General features: G+C 38.8%; 1 protein-coding gene and 1 long non-coding RNA gene across 2 annotated transcripts in view; one reads left to right on the top strand and one right to left on the bottom strand.

Annotated features, from left to right (window-relative positions):
* Positions 1–1133: 1133 nt before the first annotated feature.
* Positions 1134–25992, top strand: part of LOC132133639 (uncharacterized) — a 36613-nt gene continuing 11754 nt past the window's right edge. Inside the window, exon 1 of the long non-coding RNA XR_009429188.1 lies at positions 1134–1261. This is a non-coding gene — a long non-coding RNA (uncharacterized LOC132133639). The remainder of the gene's footprint in view (positions 1262–25992) is intronic.
* LOC132133784 (circadian-associated transcriptional repressor-like) lies at positions 14105–24269 on the bottom strand. Its single transcript, XM_059546754.1, has 6 exons — positions 23963–24269; positions 20932–21409; positions 20346–20421; positions 17641–17719; positions 16174–16309; positions 14105–15775 (listed from the first exon to the last, which is right to left on the bottom strand). Exons 2-6 carry the CDS (start codon positions 21367–21369, stop codon positions 15362–15364), a joined length of 1143 nt encoding a protein of 380 aa, XP_059402737.1. The 5' UTR covers positions 21370–21409; positions 23963–24269; the 3' UTR covers positions 14105–15361.

The following is a 25992-nucleotide window of genomic DNA, read 5'->3' as shown; positions in this document are numbered from 1 at the left end:
GTGGAAATATAACATTGCCTCAGGCCATTATAGTCCTAAAACTATGAGTAAGTGTTTACACAAGAACTTGTACATATTTCCACGAATCATTTACATGTAACATTAAAGATCTAGGCCAAACACAGGCTATAATTGCCTAAAAGATATAGGCTACCTATATTTCCATTCAAACACAGTCAAATCTCGCTTACTCTGAAATGATAATCTGTGTGATTTAGGCTAAAATGTTAACCTACCGAGATAAACTAATGTCAAATTGCCTTATACAAATATTATACAAATTTAATATAGCCTATTTGAGCTCTCAGAGATTGTAACAGTAATTACTAAAATGATAGGCCTATATTTATGACATTACATAAGTCACGATCATACATCAGGACACAGAAGTGTGATAATTGTAATGACAGTGCCACCTACTGGATAGACACTCTCTTCCATATTTCAGTACACTGATGCATGAGTACTAGGGCAAAAATGAATAAATAACTCTAAATTTCATTATGTTTCATAATTGTGTTCAATATGTTCAGAGAGGACTGTTTTCCTTGGGTGCAATGGCATAGGCCTGCTTGCTTTTTTTTTTTTAACAAAATGGGTTTTTGTCTTAGCCTCTCACTTATAAACCGGTAGATACAAAAAATAATGTCAAATGTTTATTATAAATTGCATAAAATCTAGCATTCATTGACAGGAATGCGTGGATTAATAAACATAATTTCTAACTGATTTTCAGTTCTTATTGGTTGTCCCCAGAGTCAGACAGAAAATATTTTTACAACAATGTTTGTTTTTAAGATAAACATACCTTACTTACGTCTATTTTTTTTTTTTTTGTTTAATCAATATTTTTTACATATTTAATGTAATTTCTGATCTAAAGACATTTGTTAACATATTAAGTGTTAAGGTATGACATCATTTTGACCAAACAAGAAAGCAATCAAATATTCGTGCTGAAAACTTCTAGCAAAGGCATATTTTAATATATATTGCCCCGTTTCCAATTTCCAGTTTAGTGAAAAAATCTCTGTGCCAGTCAGAAGACATTGTGTTCAATAATGTTTATCACTGAAACAAATGTCTCCCTCTGTTGGACAAAAAATGGGCGAGCCGGCGAGGTGCATGATTAAATCACTGAGAGGATTCCCGCCGTTCTTAAAAGTCCGAATTTCTGCAGGTTTCTACAGGAACATTCATCATGAGAGTCGACTTCAGCTGATAAAACTTCGCTCTCGTCGTGTGTAGCAGTGTTAACAAGGTAATTTAAAATTGGTGGCTGGTTTTAAAAAATAACAGCATAAAACAGCCATGTTTATTTTTATTTTTGCTAAAGTGAAGTTGTTTCTTTCTTAAGTGAGCTCGTTTATTTAGAATTCACAGATGCCTCACACGTTATCCTTGACCAAAACCAATGGATTAATCCCAGAAAAGACTATCAGGCTATATAAGATTATTTTAATAATTTTATGATATGTTTCTGAAAAGGTGAAATTTTTTAAGGATGTAGAGCTGTTGGTTCGAAAGTGTTTATTTCACACCAGGCAACGACCAAATACAATGGAACTGTGTAAGAACAGAATATGGGAAGCAGCTCATATGTAGCTGCACAGGATCTCTGGGAAACACTTGAGTGATCCAGATCTTATTAGGCCACACTGCAAACTCTTACCATCTGGACGTGGGCAGCATGCTAGTAAGCAAATGTTACATTTGGATAGCACAAAATCCCACCAATGTACTAAACAGCCAGTTCCAACAAATGCTAAACAAATCACCCTGTTACATGTTTGTTTGTGAATAGTGAGTCTATTTAAATAGACCATATATATTGTTTGATATGCCATATATGTTATAAGGTTTATCAGGTTTCTGAAAACAGCATATTTTATTGTAGATCAATGAATTAAAAAATTACATGAAATTTATAATAGCTATATATATATATATATATATGTATATGTGTGTGTGTGTGTATAGATATATATAAGGGAAAGAAGTTTGTATTGATTTATTATTGAAGGCAAATAACTGTTATCTTTAGAAGTTCACCAAAAAATAAAATAAACTAATAATATATATATATTATATATATATATATATATATAAATAAATACAATTTACTAGTCCACCAGCTAATTGCTAGTTGAATGACTACTTGACTGTCATTCGTATTACATGTCAAAAAGTGTGTTTGGCATCTTCATTTACATTCGGCAGATTGAAATTGATATCAGAGTTGGATTTGTAGATGGTTGAGTGTTGCTGAAATACATAAAGATGAGGAGCTGCTTGTCATTAATCATGCATGACATTCTTTGGCTCAGTGTGTGTGATCATTAGGTTGGTTTCTGGTCAGATGACGGCATTGAGGAGATGAATTCCTGGAGGGCCCTCTCCATTATTCATTCAGGACTTGTGTGTGTATCCTATTCTTAGAATAGAAGCCTAATGGACATGTCTGCTCAGGTTGCTCTGTTCCCTACCTGTTAATGCGTCACGTATTGGTGGGCTAAATGTGCAAGACTGGGATCAGTTTTGTTTGACTTGTACTGGCTCAAGCGGGGATTTAGATATATAGTAAAATAAATTAGCCCAAAAAGCAGCTACAGCCTCCTTGGTTTTATTGATAAACAACCTCTCCCTGGACACTTGCCCAGAAGGTCAGTTTCAGGACACTGCGGTCTTCCTTTCCTATTAGATTAAAATTATTGACCCAACTGGAAAAGTGAATAATTGTTTTCTCAATAGCATTGATTGAGAGTTCTTTCTCTGGCAGAAATGGGGTGGAAGGCATATCTAAGGCATTAGATCTCTTGCAGAACATTAGACTTGGATTAAAGGCATGACTGTGAATCTTGGGGCTGGGGTCGTGAAGACACCAAAACATGCCCTAGAAAGGTAAAATGCCCAATGTTTGCTTCCAATAGTGTGCTCTCGTTCACTGCAAAAAGATTTGTCAAAGTTGTAAATCAAGTTTGGAGTATGTTTTACAAATTATTTCAGGCTTTTTACTTGTTACTTGGAGTTTCTTTGTAATGTTTTGTGAAATACAATAGCAAGAATAATTAGAGAAATGGCAAATAACACATTGAATAAAACATAATAATTGTATGTTCAGAGTACATTCTACAGTGCATAATTTTTGTTAAACATTTGATCGATGACAACTGACAACATAAATGGATAATTCAACAATTGTTATATTTATTTATTTATTTTTACATTTAGATAACCTTTGCTATGTTGTTCTTGTACTTGGATATACCTTTCAGCATTGATGGTGCCTTTCCAGATGTGTAAGCTGCCCATGCCACATGCACTCATGCAACCCCATACCATCAGAGAAGCAGGCTTCTGAACTGAGCGCTGATAACAACTTGGGTTGTCCTTGTCCTCTTTAGTCCGGATGACATCACGTCCAAGTTTTCCAAAAAGAACTTCAAATTTTGATTCGTCTGACCACAGAACAGTTTTCCACTTTGCCACAGTCCATTTTAAATGAGCCTTGGACCAGAGAAAACGACTCCGCTTCTGGATCATGTTTAGATATAGCTTCTTTTTTGACCTATAGAGTTTTAGCCGGCAACGGTGAATGGCACGGTAGATTGTGTTCACCGACAATGTTTTCTGGAAGTATTCCTGAGCCAATGTTGTGATTTCCATTACAGTAGCATTCCTGTATGTGATGCAGTGTCGTCTAAGGGCCCGAAGACCACAGGCATCCAGTATGGTTTTTCGGCCTTGACCCTTAAGCACAGAGATTGTTCCAGATTCTCTGAATATTTGGATGATATAATGCACTGTAGATGATGATAACTTCAAACTCTTTGGAAACTAACTCTTCTTGATTTGTGATAACCCTCTTCTTTGAGAAACTCCTTTCTGATATTGCTCCACTATTTTTTGCTGCAGCATTGGGGGAATTGGTGATCCTCTGCCCTTCTTGACTTCTGAGAGACACTGCCACTCTGAGAGGCTCTTTTTATACCCAATCATGTTGCCAATTGACCTAATAAGTTGCAAATTGGTCCTCCAGCTGTTCCTTATATGTACATTTAACTTCTCCGGCCTCTTATTGCTACCTGTCCCAACTTTTTTGGATTGTGTAGCTCTCATGAAATCCAAAATGAGCCAATATTTGGCATGACATTTCAAAATGTCTCACTTTCAACATTTGATATGTTATCTATATTCTATTGTGAATAAAATATAAGTTTATGAGATTTGTAAATTCTTCCATTCCGTTTTTACTCACAATCTATACAGTGTCCCAACTTTTTTGGAATCAGGTTTGTATATACTGAAATAAATGCATTGTTCATTTGCTCTGCATTATTCATTTACTTAATTTTTTACATGGTGATAACTTAAAAAACACATAAACCAATAAATTGTTGAAATTGTGTGTTTAATGTCTTTACGTTTCTTCAGTTCAAATGTTTCTGCTTTTTATTCAGCTGACAGCGAAAGCTGGATGCCTTTGTCCATATAAGAGATTTTCTGGCACATCAAGTTTTTACTTCTATGAGTCGTATCTTGGATTTTCTGTGTGACAGCGCCCTCCGGCTTCGAGTATGAATGAAACATACTGCATGAGAGTGTTGAGTGCAGTGCAGTTGACATATACTGCATGAGAGTGTTGACACATCGCCCCATTCTGTATACAAATAAAACATCAGGTCATGCACAGACTATCTTGTCTCTTTGAATTTAAATTTAGATTTATTCACACTGGCCTTTGAAAAACTCTAGGACTATGTGAACACACTTGCCAGGAAAAAAATGTTCGCGGATGAATTAACATGTTTTTAAAAGTGGGAGTAAATGTCCCCCGCATATTAAAATAAAAGTCAGATAGCAACTATGTCTACGTAACCTGTTGGAATGCATCATTGACATATTAAAATGAAGTTTCAGCCCTTTGATTTGTGATAGTAATGGTGTTTAAATAAGTATGCACACCTCAAATAATGTAAGCACACTTCAAGCAATGTCATCACTGAGTGGGAAGTTGTGGCTTAGTGGTTAGAGAGTGGGTTCAAGTCTCAGGCCGGCAATAACACGACTGAGGTGCCATTGAGCAAAGCACTGAACCCCCAACTGCTCCCCAGGCACCGCAGCATAAATGGCTGCCTACTGCTCCGGGTTTATTTTTTTCACTGCTGTGTGTGTGCACTTTGGATGGGTTAAATGCAGAGCACGAATTCTGAGTATGGGTCACCATATTGGCTGTATGTCACGTCACTTTCACTTTCACTGTTATATTTCACTCTAACAGTAGTCAAATAGTTGAAACATTAAGCATTTAGCCTAGTCATTTATTTTCTATAATTTTTACTTAAAGAGTAACTAAACCCTAAACCAACTTTTTTTAGTTAATGATCTGTAAGAATGGGGCTTTATTAGTGCTGTTCATTGATTCGAGTAACTTTTTTGACATTTGAGTATAAAGTGTTTTTATTATAAAATATATGGTGTAAAAACGTCTGAGTGCTGCCCTCTTCAGGTTGAACGGTGGCTACTACAGTTGATTTTTCCTATTGGATGTTGCGGTGGCAGGTGACGTAAGCAGTTTCCAGCTCACCATGCCCCTCTGTACGAGTTACCACGCCCTTGGCAGTATAAAACTATCTTGTTCCGTAAAAAAAAACTGACTGTAGTGAGTCAGGAGTTGGAATTGCGAGTATTGAAAACTACCAGGATAGACTATTATAGCATCTATTTAGCATAGCATTTATATAGTTATTTAGATTATTTCGTGTAGCCTATGTAGTTAATTATCATAGTTGTTAGTGTAATGTTAGTATTGTTAGAAGCATAGTTAGTTAGGAGCATATTGCATCAGTTAGGATAGCTTCAAGTTGGCGTAGATTCAACTGTATTTAGTACAATGGTCAGGATGGTACGTAGGTGTAGTGTTGCTGGTTGCAACAACACTGCTGGACTGCATAGTTTTCCAGCAGACTTTAAAATTAGGCGCCAGTGGTTGCATGCACTTGGCCTGGAAGACCGCGAGTTCCCGCCTAGAGCTAGAGTGTGAAAACTGCATTTTGCGCGGGATTGCTTCTCCAACGCAATGGAGGTGGAAATGGGCTTCTCCACACAGCTCGCGCTGAAAAGGGACTTAAGGCCGCAGTTTGAGCCAGCGGCTCGAATTGATATGGCTTAGACCACAGACACCTCGACATCATCCACTTCAGGTGAAGGTGGGGGAGAAAAGTCCTCTAATTCAAATGAACGCTCTGTTGCAAAGCTACTTGCGTCACTATAGTCACTCTCCATTTTAGCGACTCTGACAACAGCTGTCAATCAATCCGTCACTGCGGGTCTCATGTTCACACCCCACCCTCTCAGCCCCGCCCTTGGTTCATCCCCTCTAATCTCCGCTGTGCTCTGCCCACTTTTAAGCATTTTTCAAATATTGCCAGTGGGTGGAGTCAGGCTCTGACCAGGGGCCCGTTCTTCGTACGTTGCTTATTACATCCGAGATCAAATGACACATCCAAGATGATATCATCGTGCTAATCATGATCCGGCTAATTAGGTTCTTCGAACACACCTGTTGTGTATGATTAGTATCGCTGGATTGAGTTATCTGAGATAATTGCGCGTTCATGTGTTGGCTTAAAAGGGGATATGTATCGATACTCGAAACCATGATCAGCAGTGCAGCGATTGGCTGGTGGCAAGAAGGCAATGTAATGACGTCATATAATTTAAAATGACACCTGATGAAAAACTTGACAAATTTCTGGACTTTTATAAGGAAACAGCCAAGCAAACAAAACTACATAAATGTTATAATAGATACATGAAACAGATAATAGATGCATGTTTTTATTTTATTAGAATTTTTTTCATGATTCCCAATTATTTATATTCGCAATTTATAATAGTTGTACAGTCTTTACATTTTCATTTCAATGTAGAAATTATCTATTCATTTCATTTTATATTTGGACAGATTTGTTACGTGACAGCATTAATGAAAGTTTCTTAAGGGTCAATATCATGTTATCTGCATCTCCAGCACTCCATCAAGCCACTCTTATAATAGCAGTCATCACTCAAAATAATGCACGACTCTATTATCTGTATAGCATGTGTGTAAGACTAATACAATTATGAAGTAATAATTTTATGACAAATAAATATTTCAGTGAGTAAAACTGGCTGTGTCTATAGTAGGCTGTTATGGACTACACAGCATTTTTATATTATTTTTAAATAATTTTTTTAATGATTATTATTTTAAATTATTGTCCCTGGATCAGTACGATACTCTTGTAATAAAGTAGCGGTGGTAGCAGACATATTTTGAGTATCAGTTCTGGTTGAAAAGAAGCGATCTAATCCTGTTTACATGAAATAAGCCTGCTCCCGAGCAGGTTTAAGTTTACGGACCTGTTGCTATGACAGCAGCTCCGGGATGAGCTTCGAAGAACCAAATGATCCAAGATCACGCCAAATCGTCAACATTCAAATCCAGCTAACTGAGTTAGCGACATACGAAGAACAGGCCCCAGGGGTTTAGTTGCCCTTTAAGTAAAAACATTTCCACTTTACTGAGCAAACCGTGTCAACCGTCCCTTTGCGCTAACTGGTGGTGATTTTGCGAACGAGATCCATGTTTGCCGAATTTTGGTTGACTACCTACTGTAAAGTTGTTTTTCTCCCTGAGAGCATCAGACTTTCAGACACACACCTTCAGTCCAATCAGGATATTCCCATGAGGGAGGAAGAGCTAAATTGGTATAAATAACTATGAGTCCTTCTCCACCCAGTCCTGTCCTCACTCAGGCTTCTCTGGGAGATAACTTTGTGACTTTGTGCTCTTTCTGAAGACCTGTGACGACAGACACGGGCTGTGCTGATGTCGTTGAGCACGAGTTGTTGGTTGTGTGCTCTTTTAATTGGTCTCTGGTGACATTCAGTACTTTGAACACATTTAGCTTAAGCACTAAAAGCACCTTGACTTGGTAAGTCATAAAAAAATCTTATCTACTTGAATTCTCTATTTAAGTGGAAAGATACTCATATTATAAAATTAATCATGTGAAATCATAAATTATTTTCAAAGGATTTGAGCCATTTACAATGAGGCTGCATTTGATAGACCTTTCCTGCAAAGAGAAAATGTCTAATTTTTAAGCCTCATGTAACTCTTGTGCCAATATTTTATTTCTCTTCCGTTCTCTTTGCACTTCATTGGATTACTCTTTGGATCAGAGCCCATTATAAACACAATGACATCACAAATGAAACTAAAGTCAGACTTCAAAACCTCCTTTAATAAAAAGGTTGCTTCTTTTATAGAATCGCAGTTTAATATACATATCTGCCATTAGATTTCTCTGACCAAAGTGTAAACATAATGAGCCTTTGTCTCAAAACATCATTTTCTTTGGATATCCCAGTCAGCCCAACCCAGCAACATGCCAGCAGCCTACAGTATAGTGTGAGTTTGGGGCGGGGCTAATTGTTTGTTTGACACATGCAACTAACTCTTCTACCTTTATGACAATATTGACCTATAATGAATGTACTAATGTGCTTATTAGATAGCATTATAGTTAATTATTATCAACACAACTTCCGTAGCAATTTAGTTGGCGTAATATACCACTGATTTCTTCAAAATATAATTAAAATGCAGCATTCAAAAATTACTGTTATTATTCACTCTTTCAATTACATTATAAATTTATTAAAAGGTGGGTCAGGCAAGCATGACTCATTTCTTCAGAAAATGTAAACATCATTAAATGAATTAATAAATGTATTATACAAATAAAATGTTATTACATTGTATTTATTAAAATGTAAATTAAACAATTAAAATTGGGGGGGGAAATGCAAAATAATAAAAAAAAATTAATATTAATAAATAAATAAAACTAATTGATAAAAGCTATTAAAGTACTTTTATATATGTGTGTATTTAACAAGACTTCACTGTAAGGAGAAAAAAATACAGAAGTAGAAAATATTAAAGGTTATTTTCTACCAGAAGATTGACCTTTACATTTATGGACATTTCCTTAAACACTAAAACACTACACAGTATAATGCATAATTCAAAATACAGGTGAAACACTTATGAAAAATCAATATGAAACATAGTGAAGTTTATAGGAACATCAGGTACTGCTGTGCACGTAACCGTAGGAATCATTTAAAAAGAAATAGGGAGCAGTTAAAATGTTCTGAAGGCAAGGTGTGATTATTGCAATGGCAATGGTTATTTTTGTATCTGATGGTTCAGTTATTTAGTGCCCCTCTGTGAAAAATTAGATCATTATCTCTGTGGTGTGGATGAATTACCTGTTGAATTACTAACAAGTTAATAAGCAATTTTCTAAGTGCGTGGGCACAATGCTTCTCGCCCCACAGATATGAGGACAAATAGGTGTTATTACTCAAAGAAAGGCAGACGTTCAGAAAGGACAAATGGGTTCACTGATATTTTCTTTTAGAAATTGACATTCAAAGCATGTTTTAGTATAATTAGCTGAGGGTTTTTTTTTATAATCAATGTAAGGGTCACTAATAAAATTAGTAATCATCAACAGTGGGTTAGCAAAATGACTGAAATCTATTGATCATAATGGTATAATGGTATATAACATGATTTCATTAAATTCAACATTAAAAACACATGAAAACGGTGAGTGCCCATAGTCCTCCTCACACCAACAGCCAACAAAATGAATCAGCTGCAGCAAAAATGCTATAGAAGTAAATCTTCACCAGCCACAACCATCATACTGCTTCTTTTTCATCATTTGTCTTTGATGTGGATTGATATACGAGCTTTGGGCTCGTCCTTCTTTGGCATAAAACCCAACAGAGTCTTGACTTTAAGTCCTGTGGTCTTTCTGAAGTCAGAGTATCAATTTTAATGTTACTTTTGGCTTTGACTCTGTTAAATGATGACTTTCACATATTCTTATGAATGAGTAGAACTTTTCCTGTCTCCCCTTCTGAAATATAAACACAACTGGAGTTACTTAAATAGATGAGTGGAGCCTCACTGTTGTTAAATAGCAGAGGCAGTCTATTCTAAGACTTTTAACAAAAAAGACACAAGTGAACTTGCCTTGGTTTACTTTATGATTTCTCCTATTTAAATTAACTTCCCCCTGTTTACTTAGTTTGAACTAAATGTGTATGGAAATAGCAAAAGAAAACGAGACTACATCTCATACATGATAGAAACTGAACTAATCTGGGCTGGACCAGACCTACACACAACTCCTACTGTTAATCTACAATCTGTATATATATATATATATATATATATATATATTTCACTTTCAGCGACTCAGCATCAGTGTGGAAAAGCCTGAAGGAAATCACTAACTACAAGACACCATCCGCCAGCACTGTGGAGAATCAAACAACTGGCAGACGATCTGAATGAGTTCTACTGCTGGTTTGAAAAAACACCCCATACCCGCCCTGAACACCTCTCCACATGACAATTCACACATCCTGCAGCCCCCCTCTTCCCCACAGCTGCAATTCAGTTAAGTGAAGACGAGGTGCGCCAGGTGTTCCGGAAGCAGAAAAGGAAAAAAGCACCAGGCCCAGATTCTGTTACATTAGCCTGTCTGAAATCTTGTGCTGACCAGCTGGCCCCCATCTTCACACAGATCTTCAACAGATCACTAGAGCTGTGCCAATTCCCTTCATGCTTTAAACGCTCCACCATCATCCCCATCACAAAGAAATCCAAAATTACAGGAATAATTGTTTGAGGTCATGAAGACATTTGAAAAAAATGGTGCTGGCCCACCAGAAGGACATTACTGGACCCTTGCTGGATCCTCTTCAGTTTGCCTACAGAGCAAACAGGTCTGTGGATGATGCAGTAAACATGGGGGCTGCATTATGTTCTGCAACATCTAGACAGACCAGGGACTTATGTGAGGATCCTGTTTGTGGACTTCAGCTTGGCCTTTAACACTATCATCCCAAACCTTCTCCTGCCCAAACTAACTCCGCTCTCCTTGCCCACCTCCGTCTGTCAGTGGATCAACAGCTTCCTGACAGACAGGCAGCAGCTAGTGAGGCTGGGAAAATACACATCCAGCACCCATATAATCAGCACAGGAGCTCCTCAGGGTTTTGTTCTCTCCCCACTGCTATTCTCCCTGTACACCAACGACTGCACATCTAAAGATCCCTCTGTCAAGCTCCTGAATTTTGCAGATGACACTACACTCGTCGGCCTCATTCAGGACGGTGACGAGTCTGCTTACAGACAGGAGGTTAAAGGGCTGTCTGTCTAGTTTAGTCTTAACAACCTGGACCTTAACACGCTTAACACAGTGGAGATGATCGTGGACTTTAGGAGAAACCCTCCTGCACTCCCTCCACTCACCATCATGAACAGCACTGTGACTGCAGTGAAGTCATTCAGGTTCCTGGGTACCACCATCTCTCAGGACCTGAAGTGGGACATTCACATTGACTCCACTGTGAAAAAGGCCCAGCAGAGGTTGTACTTCCTTCACCAGCTGAGGATGTTCAACCTGCCACAGGAGCTGCTGAAACAGTTATACTCTGCCATGATTGAATCCGTCCTCTGCACTTCAGTAACTGTCTGGTTCAGCTCAGCTTCAAAATCTGACCTCAGAAGACTACAGAGGATAGTCCGTACTGCTGAACGAATCATTGGTACAACCCTCCCCACTCTCCAAGAACTGTACTTATCCAGAGTGAACAAAAGGACACTTTTTGACCCCTCACATCCAGCACACTTCCTCTTTGAACTGTTGCCATCTGGTCGAAGCTACAGAGCTCTGAGCACCAGAACGACCAGACACAGGAACAGTTTCTTCCCCCAGGCAATCCAGCTCATGAACACTTGACAATAACTGGAACACACAACACTATTTATGAACTCATACACTTATTTATCTAACACAAACACTCAGTCAAATTTGCACATAATTTACCTGTACATACAAAACTGTATATTGGAATGTACCTGCACATCCGATTGTAAATTTGTATATTGTTATTCCTTTTTTACTACCTGTATTTTTGTTCTGTCGCTGTCATTGTTGCACTGCAGAAGCTTCTGTCATGAAAACAAATTCCTCATATGTGTAAACAAACCTGGCAATAAAGCTCATTCTGAGATATGTGTATATATATATATATATATATATATATATATATATATATATATATACAGTACAGACCAAAGGACACACCTTCTCATTCAAAGAGTTTTCTTTATTTTCATGACTATGAAAATTGTAGATTCACACTTAAGGCATCAAAACTATGAATGAATACATATGGAATTATATATATAACAAAAAAGTGTGAAACAACTGAAAATATGTCATATTCTAGGTTCTTCAAAGTAGCCACCTTTTGCTTTGATTACTGCTTTGCACACTCTTGGCATTCTCTTGATGAGCTTCAAGAGGTAGTCACCTGAAATGGTCTTCCAACAGTCTTGAAGGAGTTCCCCGAGAGATGCTTAGCACTTGTTGGCCCTTTTGCCTTCTGTCTGCGGTCCAACTCACCCTTAAACCATCTCGATTGGGTTCAGGTCCGGTGACTGTGGAGGCCAGGTCATCTGGCGCAGCACCCCATCACTCTCCTTCTTGGTCAAATAGCCCTTGATCTTCTAAAGATTATCAATGTTATTAAATTATTAGTGTTATTAAACATTAATTTTATTATTGGATTAACAAAACTAGATTGTAACAAATGTAGAAATACGTAGAACTTGTCATACCCAACCTTATTAAATTTCAGCCATTATATAAATATACAATATTGATGTCACTGTATATCATACATCCCTTCTACTCATGTTTATATTAAAATTACTTCACTGAGAAAGCAGCCCACAGTTATAGTCCTTGCCAAGAGGAAGTGATTTGTCGCCGTGGTATGGATCTATCCCCATAAGACAGTTTCTGTCATCCTCATAGACTATTGCAGGATAAGACCAGATAATAAGACTATACCTACCTGTGTTAGTAGCACTGTTTCATGAATAATACCTTAAATCTGGCAGCTAATATTGGGAGTTTACCACTTTACAACCTTGAACCACATGAATCACATCTTTGTAGTTAAAATGGCTTGGGTCATTGCAATTTGGGTAACTCCCACTCAGTCTTCTTAGTAAAAGAGAAGTGTAATTTGTTAATCAGCTCACAGAACATTTGCACTTCTCTTTATAAATGTTTAGTGGACTTGATACCAAAATGAACCCTCTTCCTAGTACATATAATGTGAAATGAGTGCCACAGCTCAATGTGCCTGGCTGATTGTATAAGTGTCCGACTTTGATTTTCTGCACAGCAGGAAAATGGAAAGAAGGGGATCAAGGAGGAGGACATCTGAATGACTCATTGTCCAGAAAAACATTTGCTTTTCTATTCTCCAGAGGATGTGGCTTTTATTCTGCATTTCTCCATTCCCCATTCAACCTTCGCCTTTCCAGAAACTGTAGAGTGGTTAATCACCCGAGACCAATCCTGTATTATTCAATATTCTCTGACAGATAATAGATTCAGTTTTTAAGGTCAAGTTATGATTTAGCAAAAGCTAATTTTCAGATCTGCTTCATACTGGAGCATTGTTTGGGAGGGTTGTTTTTAGAGTGACTTGAAGGCTTTGGTGGTTTTGATGTTTAAATAGATGTCTTCATATCAGAGCGTCTATGAGTGTAGCGAATAAAAAGGTCTGCGATCAGCTGTCTCCTGGTGCAATATCAAAGCCATTCTAAAAACAATGCACACAAGGACTGCCAAATTAGGCTAGATGTGGTGTAAGGTTATTGTTTTGACTAAACTGAAAGAAATGCTTGTGAAAAATTAGTGTCAGACTTGCTCAGCATTATGACATTGATTTAATTGAATAATAATAATAATAAAAAAAAAAAAAAAAAAATATATATATATATATATATATAAAACCTATTAATTCCTAAAACCCAAATATTTTATAAATATTCTACATTCTGCATTATTTTGGCTATGCTGCGGTCTAGACTGTCCATTAAAAATCTGTAACAGTCCACAATTTGTGATCAGTTGAAACACAAAATGCTTTGAGACAAATGGAATACAGCAAACAAATATAACCACATTTATTTCTGAAAGTATAAAATATTACACTATAAAGGCCACTTTGCAAGGGTAAATTAACAACTTTTCCAAATATGTACACAGTTAATACCTTTTCTCTCTTAGATTTTGTCCAGCTCTGTGGCAAACCGAAATGTCATTGTGTCACACAACCACAGGAAGTAGTTGGCAAGAGTTTCAAATAATTTACTTGATAGCAAAAAATGAATGGCAGGAGTTTTGAAGGTTCCTGATTTTCTTTTTGTACATCCTTCAGAGGCGTCAGGTATTCTGGATAGTTCACGTTTTCCCTTCAAAACCAGTGAAGAGGCACAGTTTGACATCGAATTGACAGGCACTATATGCCCTTGAACTGGGAGGCTTAAAAAAAAAAAAGAAAATTTGCAGTTCACATTCTTTACAATGGCACCAGTCAAGCCTCCAGAGCTTTCTTTTGTGAAGTGAGACTCCCGTGTTAGTTCGGCGTGTTTCGATCTCTGTATTGATGCACTTTATGAAGTTTCCTCACTCTGAGTCTACTTGTGTGTATGTACTTGTAGAATCCATACACTTCCGGAGACGTGGTGTCAGATAGAGGTAGAACCGTTGTACCAAAAAACGTAGCAAGAAGTTTAAACTTTTGAAGTAACAGTCACATCAAATCAACTCTATAGAGTGGATTTAAAGAGCAAACTAAAGCATTAAATTCACATTCAACCACGCCTACATTAGAGATCACTAACACACTGGAATATCTGAAGTATTCCCAGATTAAACTCCTCCCTCTTTTCCCTTCCCTTTCTGGAAATAAAGGCTGCATTGTTTTGTCTAGGGATTAGCTTTTTCACAGATACCAATATGCTGCCTCATCAGATGCTGCCGCCACAGGAGATTTTTCCTCTTTCTTTGTTTCAAGAGGAAACCATCTCAAAAGGTAAAGTACGAAGATGAGCCAAGATCACAAAACCTTTCTAAACCCCCCACCCCACCCCACTCATGCACACTGCTACAACTCACTCTGCAGTTCAACAGAAAGGAAACAGATGCAGACGTACACATCAGACACCCACAAAGATCACACTCAAACACTTTTCAGTTCGTTACTGAACATGTTTCTGTTTCACTGGGCTGTGCTGAACTCCCTCTACTGTGTTCTGTGCCTCTCCGCAAGGCTAGAATGGAGGCAAGGGATTGCTGGGAGCTGGGGGCAGTCACGCTCTAGCTTGGCTCTGATCTCACAGAGCCTTTTCGAGGGACTAGGACCATCCACCAGCTGCCATGCCACCCAAGCCCACTGGGCCTTTCTGGGTGATGATACTCTCTGTGGATTTAAGAAGTCTCTCAAGGCATGGCGCGTTAATCTTGGCTGGAGGTGGTTGACTGGGAGCAGACTCTGTCTGACACAGATGGTCAGTGCTGGAGGACACAGAGTTGTCCTGTGTTGCATCCCTGTCCCTGTGGGCAGTTAGAAAGTTCCGAACTGTCCCCTGAGCCTGTTCGGCTGTCAGGGAGCAGATGGGTGATGTGTGGAGCCATTTTAGGTTGGTTGCAGAGTAGGGTCGTGGGAGAGTGAGGTCACTGACTCTCATTGCTTTGTTGCCCACACAAAGGGCACTTGTGGTGGCAGGGTTTGCAGTGCCAGTATGCAGGGGAGATGTAGATGGAGACAACTGTGAAATATTGAAAGAAGGTTGAATTAAGATTTCATCGCAAACATTTCTGAGGATCTCTTTGCAATCAATGATTTTGAGACAAACAGTTTAAAAGAGACTGAAATATCTTTTTTTTTTTTTAAATCTTATGTTTCAAGTCCTTAGCTGAAATATGTCCTTCAACTTTGCTAACTTTTATTTGTCCTTGTGAAAGCATTTCAAAACTACCTGTTCTTTCCCTTCATTGTTCTTAGTGAACATGAGATGTGTACAACTGTAAATATGGCTTTTAATCCCTTCTTGTCTGTCCTGTTCCTCTCTGGTCCAAACTATAATGGGTATTTCAGTCTCTCCTTTTCTATCAGCCTGTCGGTTTTAAGTTACACATGTTCATGACAGTTCTTCAGGAGCCTTACCTTGGGTTTTTTAGACAGGGTTGTCTCCTCCATCAGCGCTGCAGTGTTGGCTTGGTCGCTTCGTTGAGGTTTTATGTGAGGGAACCAGTTCTTCAACATTTCCTCCATTTTCAGAATGATGTTGACATACCTCTCTCTGCATGGCACAGGAAGGACAATATTTAAGAGTCTGGTAACCCACTGATGTACTTAAAAAAACAGCTTTGAGAATTGATGTAACTGAAAGTGAAAATGTACTGTTCTGTAACACCTTGTTTGGTGTCAGGCAAGTTGAAAGAACACTTGACCACAAGTATGCTGCATTAAGCATAAACATACTGTAGACACACAAAACGTGTTTCTCAAAATGAGAACAGTTCCGGTGTTGATTTACGCGTTTGTACACACACGTGGCATGGAGTGCAACTGTTTCTCTAGCCTCTAAATATAGACATAAGCCTGCAGCGGGGCACTGGTGTCCACGTCACGGGGAAAATAAATAGTTGCACTAAGGAGCAGTGATGCAGACACACGCACATGGTGCCCATTGACTCACACCAGCCCCCAACAGATGGTTAATGGGGATTAATGCAAGTCACATGACCAAAGAATCTGCTGTGGCCCCATTCTCAGTATTTTTAATTTAAATGACTGCTGCCATAAAAGTTAGTTTTTATAGTCCCTCTTCTGGGGTGCCTTTGCATTGGGGGATTTACCAGCTGGCGTGATGTAATAGGTTGATGTTAATGGGGGTCAGGTGCCCGTGTCTGCTTGAATATGACTTGGCTCAGAGCCTCAATCAGATGACCGGAATTAAGACCCTACCCAAAACCCCCATCATCCGGCCTGCTTCAGGTGTATTATCTGCCAGGTGTGTTTTCATGCCACGCAGGTTGCAACACTGCTGGATGTGGCCCAAATTACACCAATGGACTAGATGTTCTGCACTCACATGTGAATATTGGACTTTGTGAAGTAGCACAATGCAATACAATGACAGAAGGCCTGGGCTGCATGCCAGATGCAGTTAAGACGAAAAGTAAATGACGCACCCAAGCCCAGCCTGATCCATTATGGGGTCATTTGATGCAAGAGAAGCACAGACTCCTCCCAAAGACGACATCATAGTCTTTGCACTAAAGAAAGACTAATCAATCGGATGATAGGCTACTTCCTCAAGGGAGCTGTGACATTTTTAACAATCTACGTTTGAGTTCTATTCTTGTCCAATCACTTTTAGATTAGTGGTGGTAGGTCTTCTTTGACCAAGCATCATGCTGTGAGGCCATGTGATTTTACATTTCCTTGACTCGTTCACACAAAGCGCTGACACAAGATTCCCTCACAAGAAGTTGAAAGTGGATTGAGGTAGATTAAGTAAATTGACACAACATCTATTCGATCGATCCATGATGGAGTGCTGTGCGGACTAAAGCCCACCCTCAAGCCGCCCAAGAGTGAAGAGAGGAGAAACAGCAGGAAACTCACCCCATGCAGGGATTCTGCAGGACCCCCATTATCCTCTGGATGCGGTCCATGGCCACACTCTCTTGGAAAGTGCTGAGGCCTGAAAAAAAAAGAAGATACAGCTTAAACTCTTCCTTTTACAAGCAATGCCAGCTTATTGCCTCTGACAGGCTTTGCTACGTCTACAAGGCAGATGGGTTCTTGTGAAGCACATTGGAGGACAGACTTGCAATCTCTGTGGCCAGGAAGTCCAGCGTCACCCAGAGCCCCTGCACTGACAGCAGCCCCAGACACAGCCCCTATAAGCAGGTCTGCCTAGTATGCAACCTGTTTTCTAGCACATGTGGGGTTCTAGCCAATAAAAATTTTAAGTACCCAATATTGCTAATACCAGCTGTTGGTGTTTTACAGCAATTTGTGTCCAAACCAGCCACTATGCATCAGGATTTCAGTAACAAGTTATTTTTCTGTTCCACTTAAAGTACAAGCACTGCGCAGTGTAACAGTCAATCAACCAGAATATTGCGTGGGTGGTTCTCGTTAGAATGCGTAAAACTAATAACAGTAATGCCACACTTTTTCAGACGGAATCACTTTCACGGTTTTACATTTGACTTGACTTGAGGGATCCTTCAGATGTTTCTTAACTTTTACAATTAGTATCTCTCTGTCTAGGTTTGATGTTTAATATGCATGGAGAGTGTGGTTTTAATGTTGTGTGGGCAGTGCTACATAAATGGGAAATGAAGCAACCTACAAAAAAGTGTCCCTTGACTAGTTAACTAGTGACTTTTAATCACACTTTGTCATCTGTATAGGACACAGTGTGACGGTGCAGATTTTACAGTAATTATTTGTAATAGTGTTGTCACGATACCAAAATTATTGTTTCGATTGCGATACTTTTCCAGAAAAGGGAAAATACACTCAAATATTATTGCTGTGCTTTAGTTTAAATGTTACGGGACAACATTCTGATCATATAACACACTAATAAATGAACATATGAACAGCAGATAAATTAAACATTTGAACAAAATATAAAATATCAAATTAAAAAAAAATTTGAGCAATGACATTCAAGGTAAAGAAAGAATAAATTTAACAGCATTATCTCATTTATCATAAGAAACATGAGTAATAAATTTATCTTGTCTCTGAACTTTGAATAAAAATACGAACAGCGATTATATTAAACAATGTTTCTGAACTCAGAACATTAAATGTCAAAAGATAAATATCAATTTAAGCAATGGCATTCAAGTAAAAAAAAAAAAGCTAATAAAATTTAGCAGCAATATCTCAGAAATTGTAACTTATTCTGTCAGTTGTGCAACCTTTTCTTTCAGAGGAGAAAACTCAGCCAGTGAGCTTTAATGAACGTCATCTTTATTAAGCGTCATCTTTTTCTACCAGTCGTGGACCGGAGGCCACAGCATCACTCGTGCTCGCACATGTAGCCTAGTGATGAGCGGGTCGGGTTTTTTTCCAACCCGCGGGTCCCGACTCCCGCTTTTATGAAATTATTTGGCCCGCCCCAGCCCGCAAATAAAGTAAAATTTCTTTTCTCATTTCTCGTTCACTGAAGTTCCTCCCTCCACAGCAGCGCGCGAGCACGGCGCTATTAGCAGCGCATGCGCAGCTCGTGATCAGCTCTGTGAACTGTTTCATCCTGTCAAAGAGTTACTCAAGATGTGACGGAGCATGTGCTTTGTTGAACGAGATCGAGAGATCTTCTCATTCGTGAATGAGTTGAATGAACTGATACATCTCGTTTATGAACGAAATGAATAAGTATACAGGGTCAGTGAGCCAAGCATGTAAATCTCGATCAGCAATCAGCAGATACAAAGCGCAAAGCTGAGCTGTGCAGATACGCTCGTTTTCATATATAGCATACAGAACATAACTCCACATTTAATCCCCGATTAATGTGAATATTATATATGAACTGTCTGACCAAACAATTAAAATGTTAATTATGCAAGAAAACATCGTGCTTTGTTCATCTGAACAACTTATTTAAACTATTTAATGCGATTATGCACACATTTTAGTAAAGCTAAATCAGTTTAGTAAAGCCACTAATGCAGCCATCTCGCTGTAGTGTTTTTTTGCTGCTTGCGTGAGGAGAAAAATACACAGGCGTCCATAGGGAGGCACTGGAAGCGTGCGTTGCACACGTCTCTTACAAATCTGGAACGCAGTCATTCTTTGAAGTATCGATACTAATAAATTTAGGAATCGTGACGTTTTTAATTTCAGAGAATCGCAATACTTTTGAAGTATCGGTGCACCGTGCAACACTAATTTGTAATAATAGCAACCTAAAATATTTCCTCCCACTTGTCAGGCACACATAGGAGACAGCCAACCCAAACCCTTGAGCTTATCTCTATAGTGCCTTTGGTATTTCAATCGAGGTCCTTGGGTATTTCTGGAGCTGTGCGGTTTGCACGGCTTAAGACGTGCATCTTTCAATCATACAAATTTTATTATGACTAAGCGAGGTAGAATTTGCCACCAGGAAATGACTGTGGTTGATATGAGAGCCTCATTTTATGTTTATTTATGACATCTCAGTCCCAAATCTCATGACACACTTCTCGTACTATGGCCTGCTGCCTCTAGTTTGGTTGTTCTCCTTTTACACTGATCTAACTAGGAAAGGTTTTAGATCAAGGCATATGCAGAAGACTAATACAAACGAATGAAGTATTACTCACGTTCTCTGTATCTGCCTGAGCGGAGGCCATTGAGGATTGAGGAGAGTGGGTGAATGTAACACTGCAGCTCAAAGCACTGCAAAACAAAGGGCATCATTCAGTATTTCCCTCTTTTTTCGGTTATTTCATGATGAGCTTTTCACATTTTGCATTTCTAGAGTTTTCATTTTTAGGATGTTAACATAACACTTTGTCGATTACCATAAACAAAAAATTACACGTTAGGACTTTCCTTTGTACAGCTCATCATTTCCAGAAGAACAATTACACTGTGATACCAAACAAAGTGACTAATCTACTCTCTCACACATTTGAGCAAATGGAATGGAAAGATTTATCAATCGCAATTCTACAAGGTAGAAGAAAACATCAAATTTCATCATTCAGTGGCCTCGTGTGACTCATTCACATTTCACCTAGTAAAAACACACAGAGGAGGGGTCTTCCTGGAAGTGGTTCTGCTTTGAGTCATTTTTTTATTTATTCTGCTCGGGTGGAGATAGATCATGTTGTAGCTAAGGGTGCTTTTCAGAACACCATGCCACTTCCCTGGCATGCCGAAGATGAAAAAAGTGGCACATCTCACCTTGCATGCGAACAGCCGGTCTTTCTCCATTTGTTCAGGTGTGAGCTGCCTCTCCCTTTGCTCTGGCACCATGGAACTTCGTGTTCTCTTCAGCATCTGCCTCTTCTTGCCTACAGGGCTTTCAGGACACTGGCTGTAATTGGTCCGAGCCTCTTGTCCCAGATGAGAACGACCACCGTCCTCGCTGTAGTTGGTACTATCACACCTGGAAGGAGAACTTCCCAGAGAGCTCATGATCTCTTTGTCTATTACCTCCCCTTTATCTCCATTCCTCTTTGAGAACGACTGGCAAGTCTGGGCCCCCTGGATGACCCTTGATGGTTTTGGCAAAGTGGTTTGTCCCTGCACTTTGGTACAGTCTGGTTCTAACTCACTATCATTGTCCTCATCGTCACTGGCCAGCCAGTCAATGGAATAGTCCGAATCTGAAGCTGACATCTTAGGAAGCAGGGACTAACCAGCACGGACCATCACTGACCTGTGAGGGGGAAACAGAAAGTAATTTCCATAAATGTTAAGACAATTTCCATAAAAACAAACACAGTTACACAATATGGTCTGAGCTGGTGTGAAATTGTCTAAGAAAGAATCTTCTCTTTTTCACTGTATTCATTTGGCATGAACATAAAAACAAAAACTCAACCATCTGTTTCAGACTCATGTGCGAGGTTCATAATCTTGCAGATACCAGTGATCCAAAATGACAACTTAAGCACACATTTCCAATCAAAACCTTTGGGATACTGAATTCATATAGGCTCAGACCAGCGTGTTTTCCAGACAGACCACCTTAGTCTCATACAAACACTAAAGATAAACAGCGGCCATAAAGAGACGTACTGCTGTTTCACAAACAGAGCAGAGAACTCATGAAACTGACATTTAGGATTAATTCTAACTACTACTGTGCATTAACAGAACCAAAACCAAACCTGAAGAAAAAAGTTAACACGTATAAATGCTTTTGTAAAAAAAATAATTAATATTGTCGAAACAGGGGGAGACTGTCCATATTTATTCAAAGCTAAAATATTTGAAATGTGTGTGTGTTTTTTTTTTGCAGTCTGTTTGGAATAAATGGGTGTTCTGTAAAGCACATGCATTTGTTTGTTCTGATTGCACCTAATTACATAACACTTTTAAAAAAATTAAATAAAAAGCCCTTTATGTTTACTCAATGAGACCAGAACGCCAAAACCATGGTGAACACCATTTAATATGGAACAAAGGACCTAAGAATAAGCGTTTTAATAGTGCCAATTCCTTCTGTGGTCTTTTATTAATAAAATGCTAAGACGAATTACCTAAATGCAGGTAGTGTTTGCTGGTTACAACTAAAAGTAGATTATTTTATGGGCTTGCTTTTAAAAGAGGATGATTTGAAAATAGTCCAATAACACACAGCTGGGACCAGATCTGCAGCCTTGCGCATTACCACTACATATTTTTTTCTGCTTGTATTATCAATTCCATCAGTTCTTGGGAATTCATAATAGACAGGCCTTGAGGAATACAGGAGTGTTTAGTCATCATGTTTAATGAGGCAGGCCATGAATCTTAGTCACATGTTGTACAGAAGCAAATGGTTCTGACCACTCATCTTTTTAAAGTGGAAGGCTTCTTATGAAGTCTTTACATACTTATGACTAAATAAATAATAAAGTAAAAAATATATACATTATATAAACTGTATTGTCAGGAGACCTAAACCGTGCCTCAAGTTGTAACATATAAACAATTAATTTTTTAAATACTAAAAATAGCAACACTGCATAACTGACCATAAATACTACAAGTACTTAAAACTAGATCAATTCCTTGATTGTCATTGTACAGAACAAATAGATGTATACAGTCGTAGTGTTAAACCTAAATATATAGTTAGCCTACAGATAAATGTGCAATGCACTACATAAACTGTATATGCAACACTCTATACATTAACAGTGTATAGACTCTCCGATTGCCTAAGCACGTTCACATCACTTGGGCATCAGTCCATCAGCTGCTCGGAATCATTGCAAACAAAAGGACTGCTGAGCCAGAGTTCTGCCCAGCCAATAAAGCCACATTATGTAATAACTCTACCTCAAGCACGCGACTTATTGGCTTCATAACGGTCGCAAAGATCAGCCTTTCCGTGTGGAGGTAACTGCTGAACAGCTTTTTCTTGTCAATACCGGTTGCGCCAAAAAGTTTAATCAAATAAAACGACTGCTGTTAGCGAACAAACTCTTCTTTCATATCGTAAAACTGCCTACATCGGATAAGTTTACGCGGATGAAAAGGCCCTTTAATATTTTGTTTTGTTAAATGACCGGTTTGAACAATGAAAACCATTGAAAGTTTGCGTGTTTACGTTTAGCTACAAGTGTAAACGTAGACAAAGCGGGCACGTGCCTATTATTAAATAGCGACATTTAGCGCGACTACAAATGTAGGAAGTCGAGTAACCGAGACGTGTTTCTTGTAACAAGCCTGCCAGGAATATATCGGTTGCTATAGGCAACAGGGATATTAATATTAAAGCGACTGTGAAATAAAACAGAAGCCCTATGAATTAATGTACCTGTCTGATAACTGAGGATGGGGCCCTGATGGTGACGAACACCTTAATACACCCTTCCAAGACAAGACCACCGCATTTAGTTTTTTTTTTGGCCTTTTTAAACATGTTACATAAAACGAATACTGAGCGGATACGAACAAAGCCAAAAAATAATAATAATAATTTTAAATCTAATAAAAACCCAAAGTCCGAATCATGCATTTAAACAATAAATTATAGCATTTAATGTTATAAATACGTTAATGAGTATAAGAATGATAGCCTATTCAGATTAGAATAAAATGAAAAAAATTGCTCCGTTTTACAATATTTCACGCAGCGACATCTTAACATCTCATACATACAAATACATCGAACTTTATAAATAATAAACGCAGCGGTGTTCCTTTATGTGTGATATTTTTACATCCCCAAAAATACAAAATTAAGAAGCGATCGCCGGTATTTAATCGTGAATCCTACCTCAAGCCGGATTGGACGAATGGTCGCACTGTCCTTTGTTTCAGCAGTATATCCAAACACAAGCGGAGCGCCGATCGAGCCTCTGTAGAGAGGTGTACGTGGGTTCAGTGATGCAGACCTGCAGTTGTGTGTGTGGCCCCGTGTTACTTCTCCCAAGGCAACGTGTCTGAGAGGGCGGGTGCAGAAACGCAGAGCTTTCCGATTTGTGCGTTCAGATCCGAATCTGACAAATAGAGTCATTGTTGGAAGCGAGCTTCGGCTGATTGGGGAGACGAGCTTACATATTAAAACGATATGCAAATTAACAAAACACGTGGACACGCGGATCGGTTTCATTCCAACAGCCGGACAGAATGTCAACTCCGAGCGCTTTTTTTGTTTGTTTGTTATTCACCGTTACTAACTTTTTTATACTTCATTGGCTCGGATGGGATGACGCCACAGATGCTCCTCCCTCTCGTATGTTATAGGGTTAGGTCGCTCTTTAAAATGTAAGACGTTTGATCAGCATATGCTGCATCCCTGGTGTGAATAAAGGGGGAGTTTGGGAGGGTATGACCCCACTAATTAAAGGGATCGCCCCCACGCCCCAAAAGAAGTACAAGTTCATTTACGCGTACAATTGTTTCAACAGGGTTTTCAAAGGTTTTGTATAGATAAGAGGGGAAATATTTATTATACATTATACATCATTTGAATTCTGGAAATGGGATTTACAAAAAAAAAAAAGGTCAAGTAATTTCATGCTACATGAGAACTTGGAATTAAGGTGTATATATATATATATATATATATATATATATATATATATATATATATATATATATGCATACATACATTGTCCCTTAAATAGCCTTCAATTCCATTTACAAGTATAATTATTTCTTTATTGGATTTTGATGTTTTTCATGATAATGACCTATGGACCGGGTATCTACGACTTCTAACCCATATTTAGGTCTGTTGATTGTTTCGCAACTGTAAACAGACCAGTGTGGAAACATTTGCATGTACCACAAGCCAGTGGCACATGGGAGTGATTCGTTGTGTACATTGTTGGGGACGTTCTCTGTATCACTGGATATGGAGCCCCATTGCGGGGCTTATCCTTATCTGCCCCTGACCGACTGCAATGTGCACAGCTGGTTGTACGTGGACCAAGTCGAATGAATGAATGAGACATGATAGGACACCGCATTCTGTTTTGTGTTGGGTTGCACACGTGATGCCTTTACGCTTGGGCTGTTCTTGCATAGCCGGTGGAGTTACCATGGTGAGGGGGGCAGGGCAGAAAAACATTCCAATGTAGTTCACTTGGTGTGTTAAGAATGTTGCACTCTAAAATGTTGCTTCTCTAAAAGCCCCACAGCAGGTGAGGTTTTGTGGCAGTATTCCATCACGCATTATTTGGTGCACTTTGGTCTTTTCAGACAGTGCAAATGAGAGGAAAAAGACATGCCTGGTGGTCTGCGTCCACTGGTATTCTCACACTCATGCCGTAGTGCGGTGAGCAAGTTGGTGGCTGTGACGGTAAAGAGCAAGTAAGGACTCACAGTCACTCTCTCTCTCTTTGGGGGATGGGATCTCTGGTTGGAAGTCCAAACAAAGATTCAATGCCTGGAGCCAATGAGTCATATTCCTCCTCCCCAGAAAACGTGAGCACATATGAGAAAAAAACCCACCAATCTTCTGTCTCTCCTTTTGGCTTTGCACAACTGAAAATCATAATTGATGTCAACAGAGTGTTTCTTCCATCTCTCTCCCTGTCTGTTCCTGCCGATATTTGACAACCAGGAAAACATTAACAAAACATTGTGGGTTTTGAACTGAGTCAAAGACGCCACCCAGATGGATTAGCTACTAGACTATCTTCTGGGAATGGACCCTTGCCAGTAATGGCATGTTCAGGTTGATTTGAAGGCCATCATGCTGTGACTGTTCCTTGATAAAGATCCATTCACATCAAGGATAATAACGACAGCTTTAACTATAAAGTTTTACTGATCGTTCTAATACTATGAAAACAGCGA

This window comes from Carassius carassius, chromosome 50 (assembly GCF_963082965.1).
Source record: "Carassius carassius chromosome 50, fCarCar2.1, whole genome shotgun sequence".
Taxonomy (NCBI): Eukaryota; Metazoa; Chordata; class Actinopteri; order Cypriniformes; family Cyprinidae; genus Carassius; species Carassius carassius.
The sequence above is the reverse complement of the archived record's forward strand: the minus strand, read 5'-3'. Positions and strand labels throughout refer to the sequence as shown.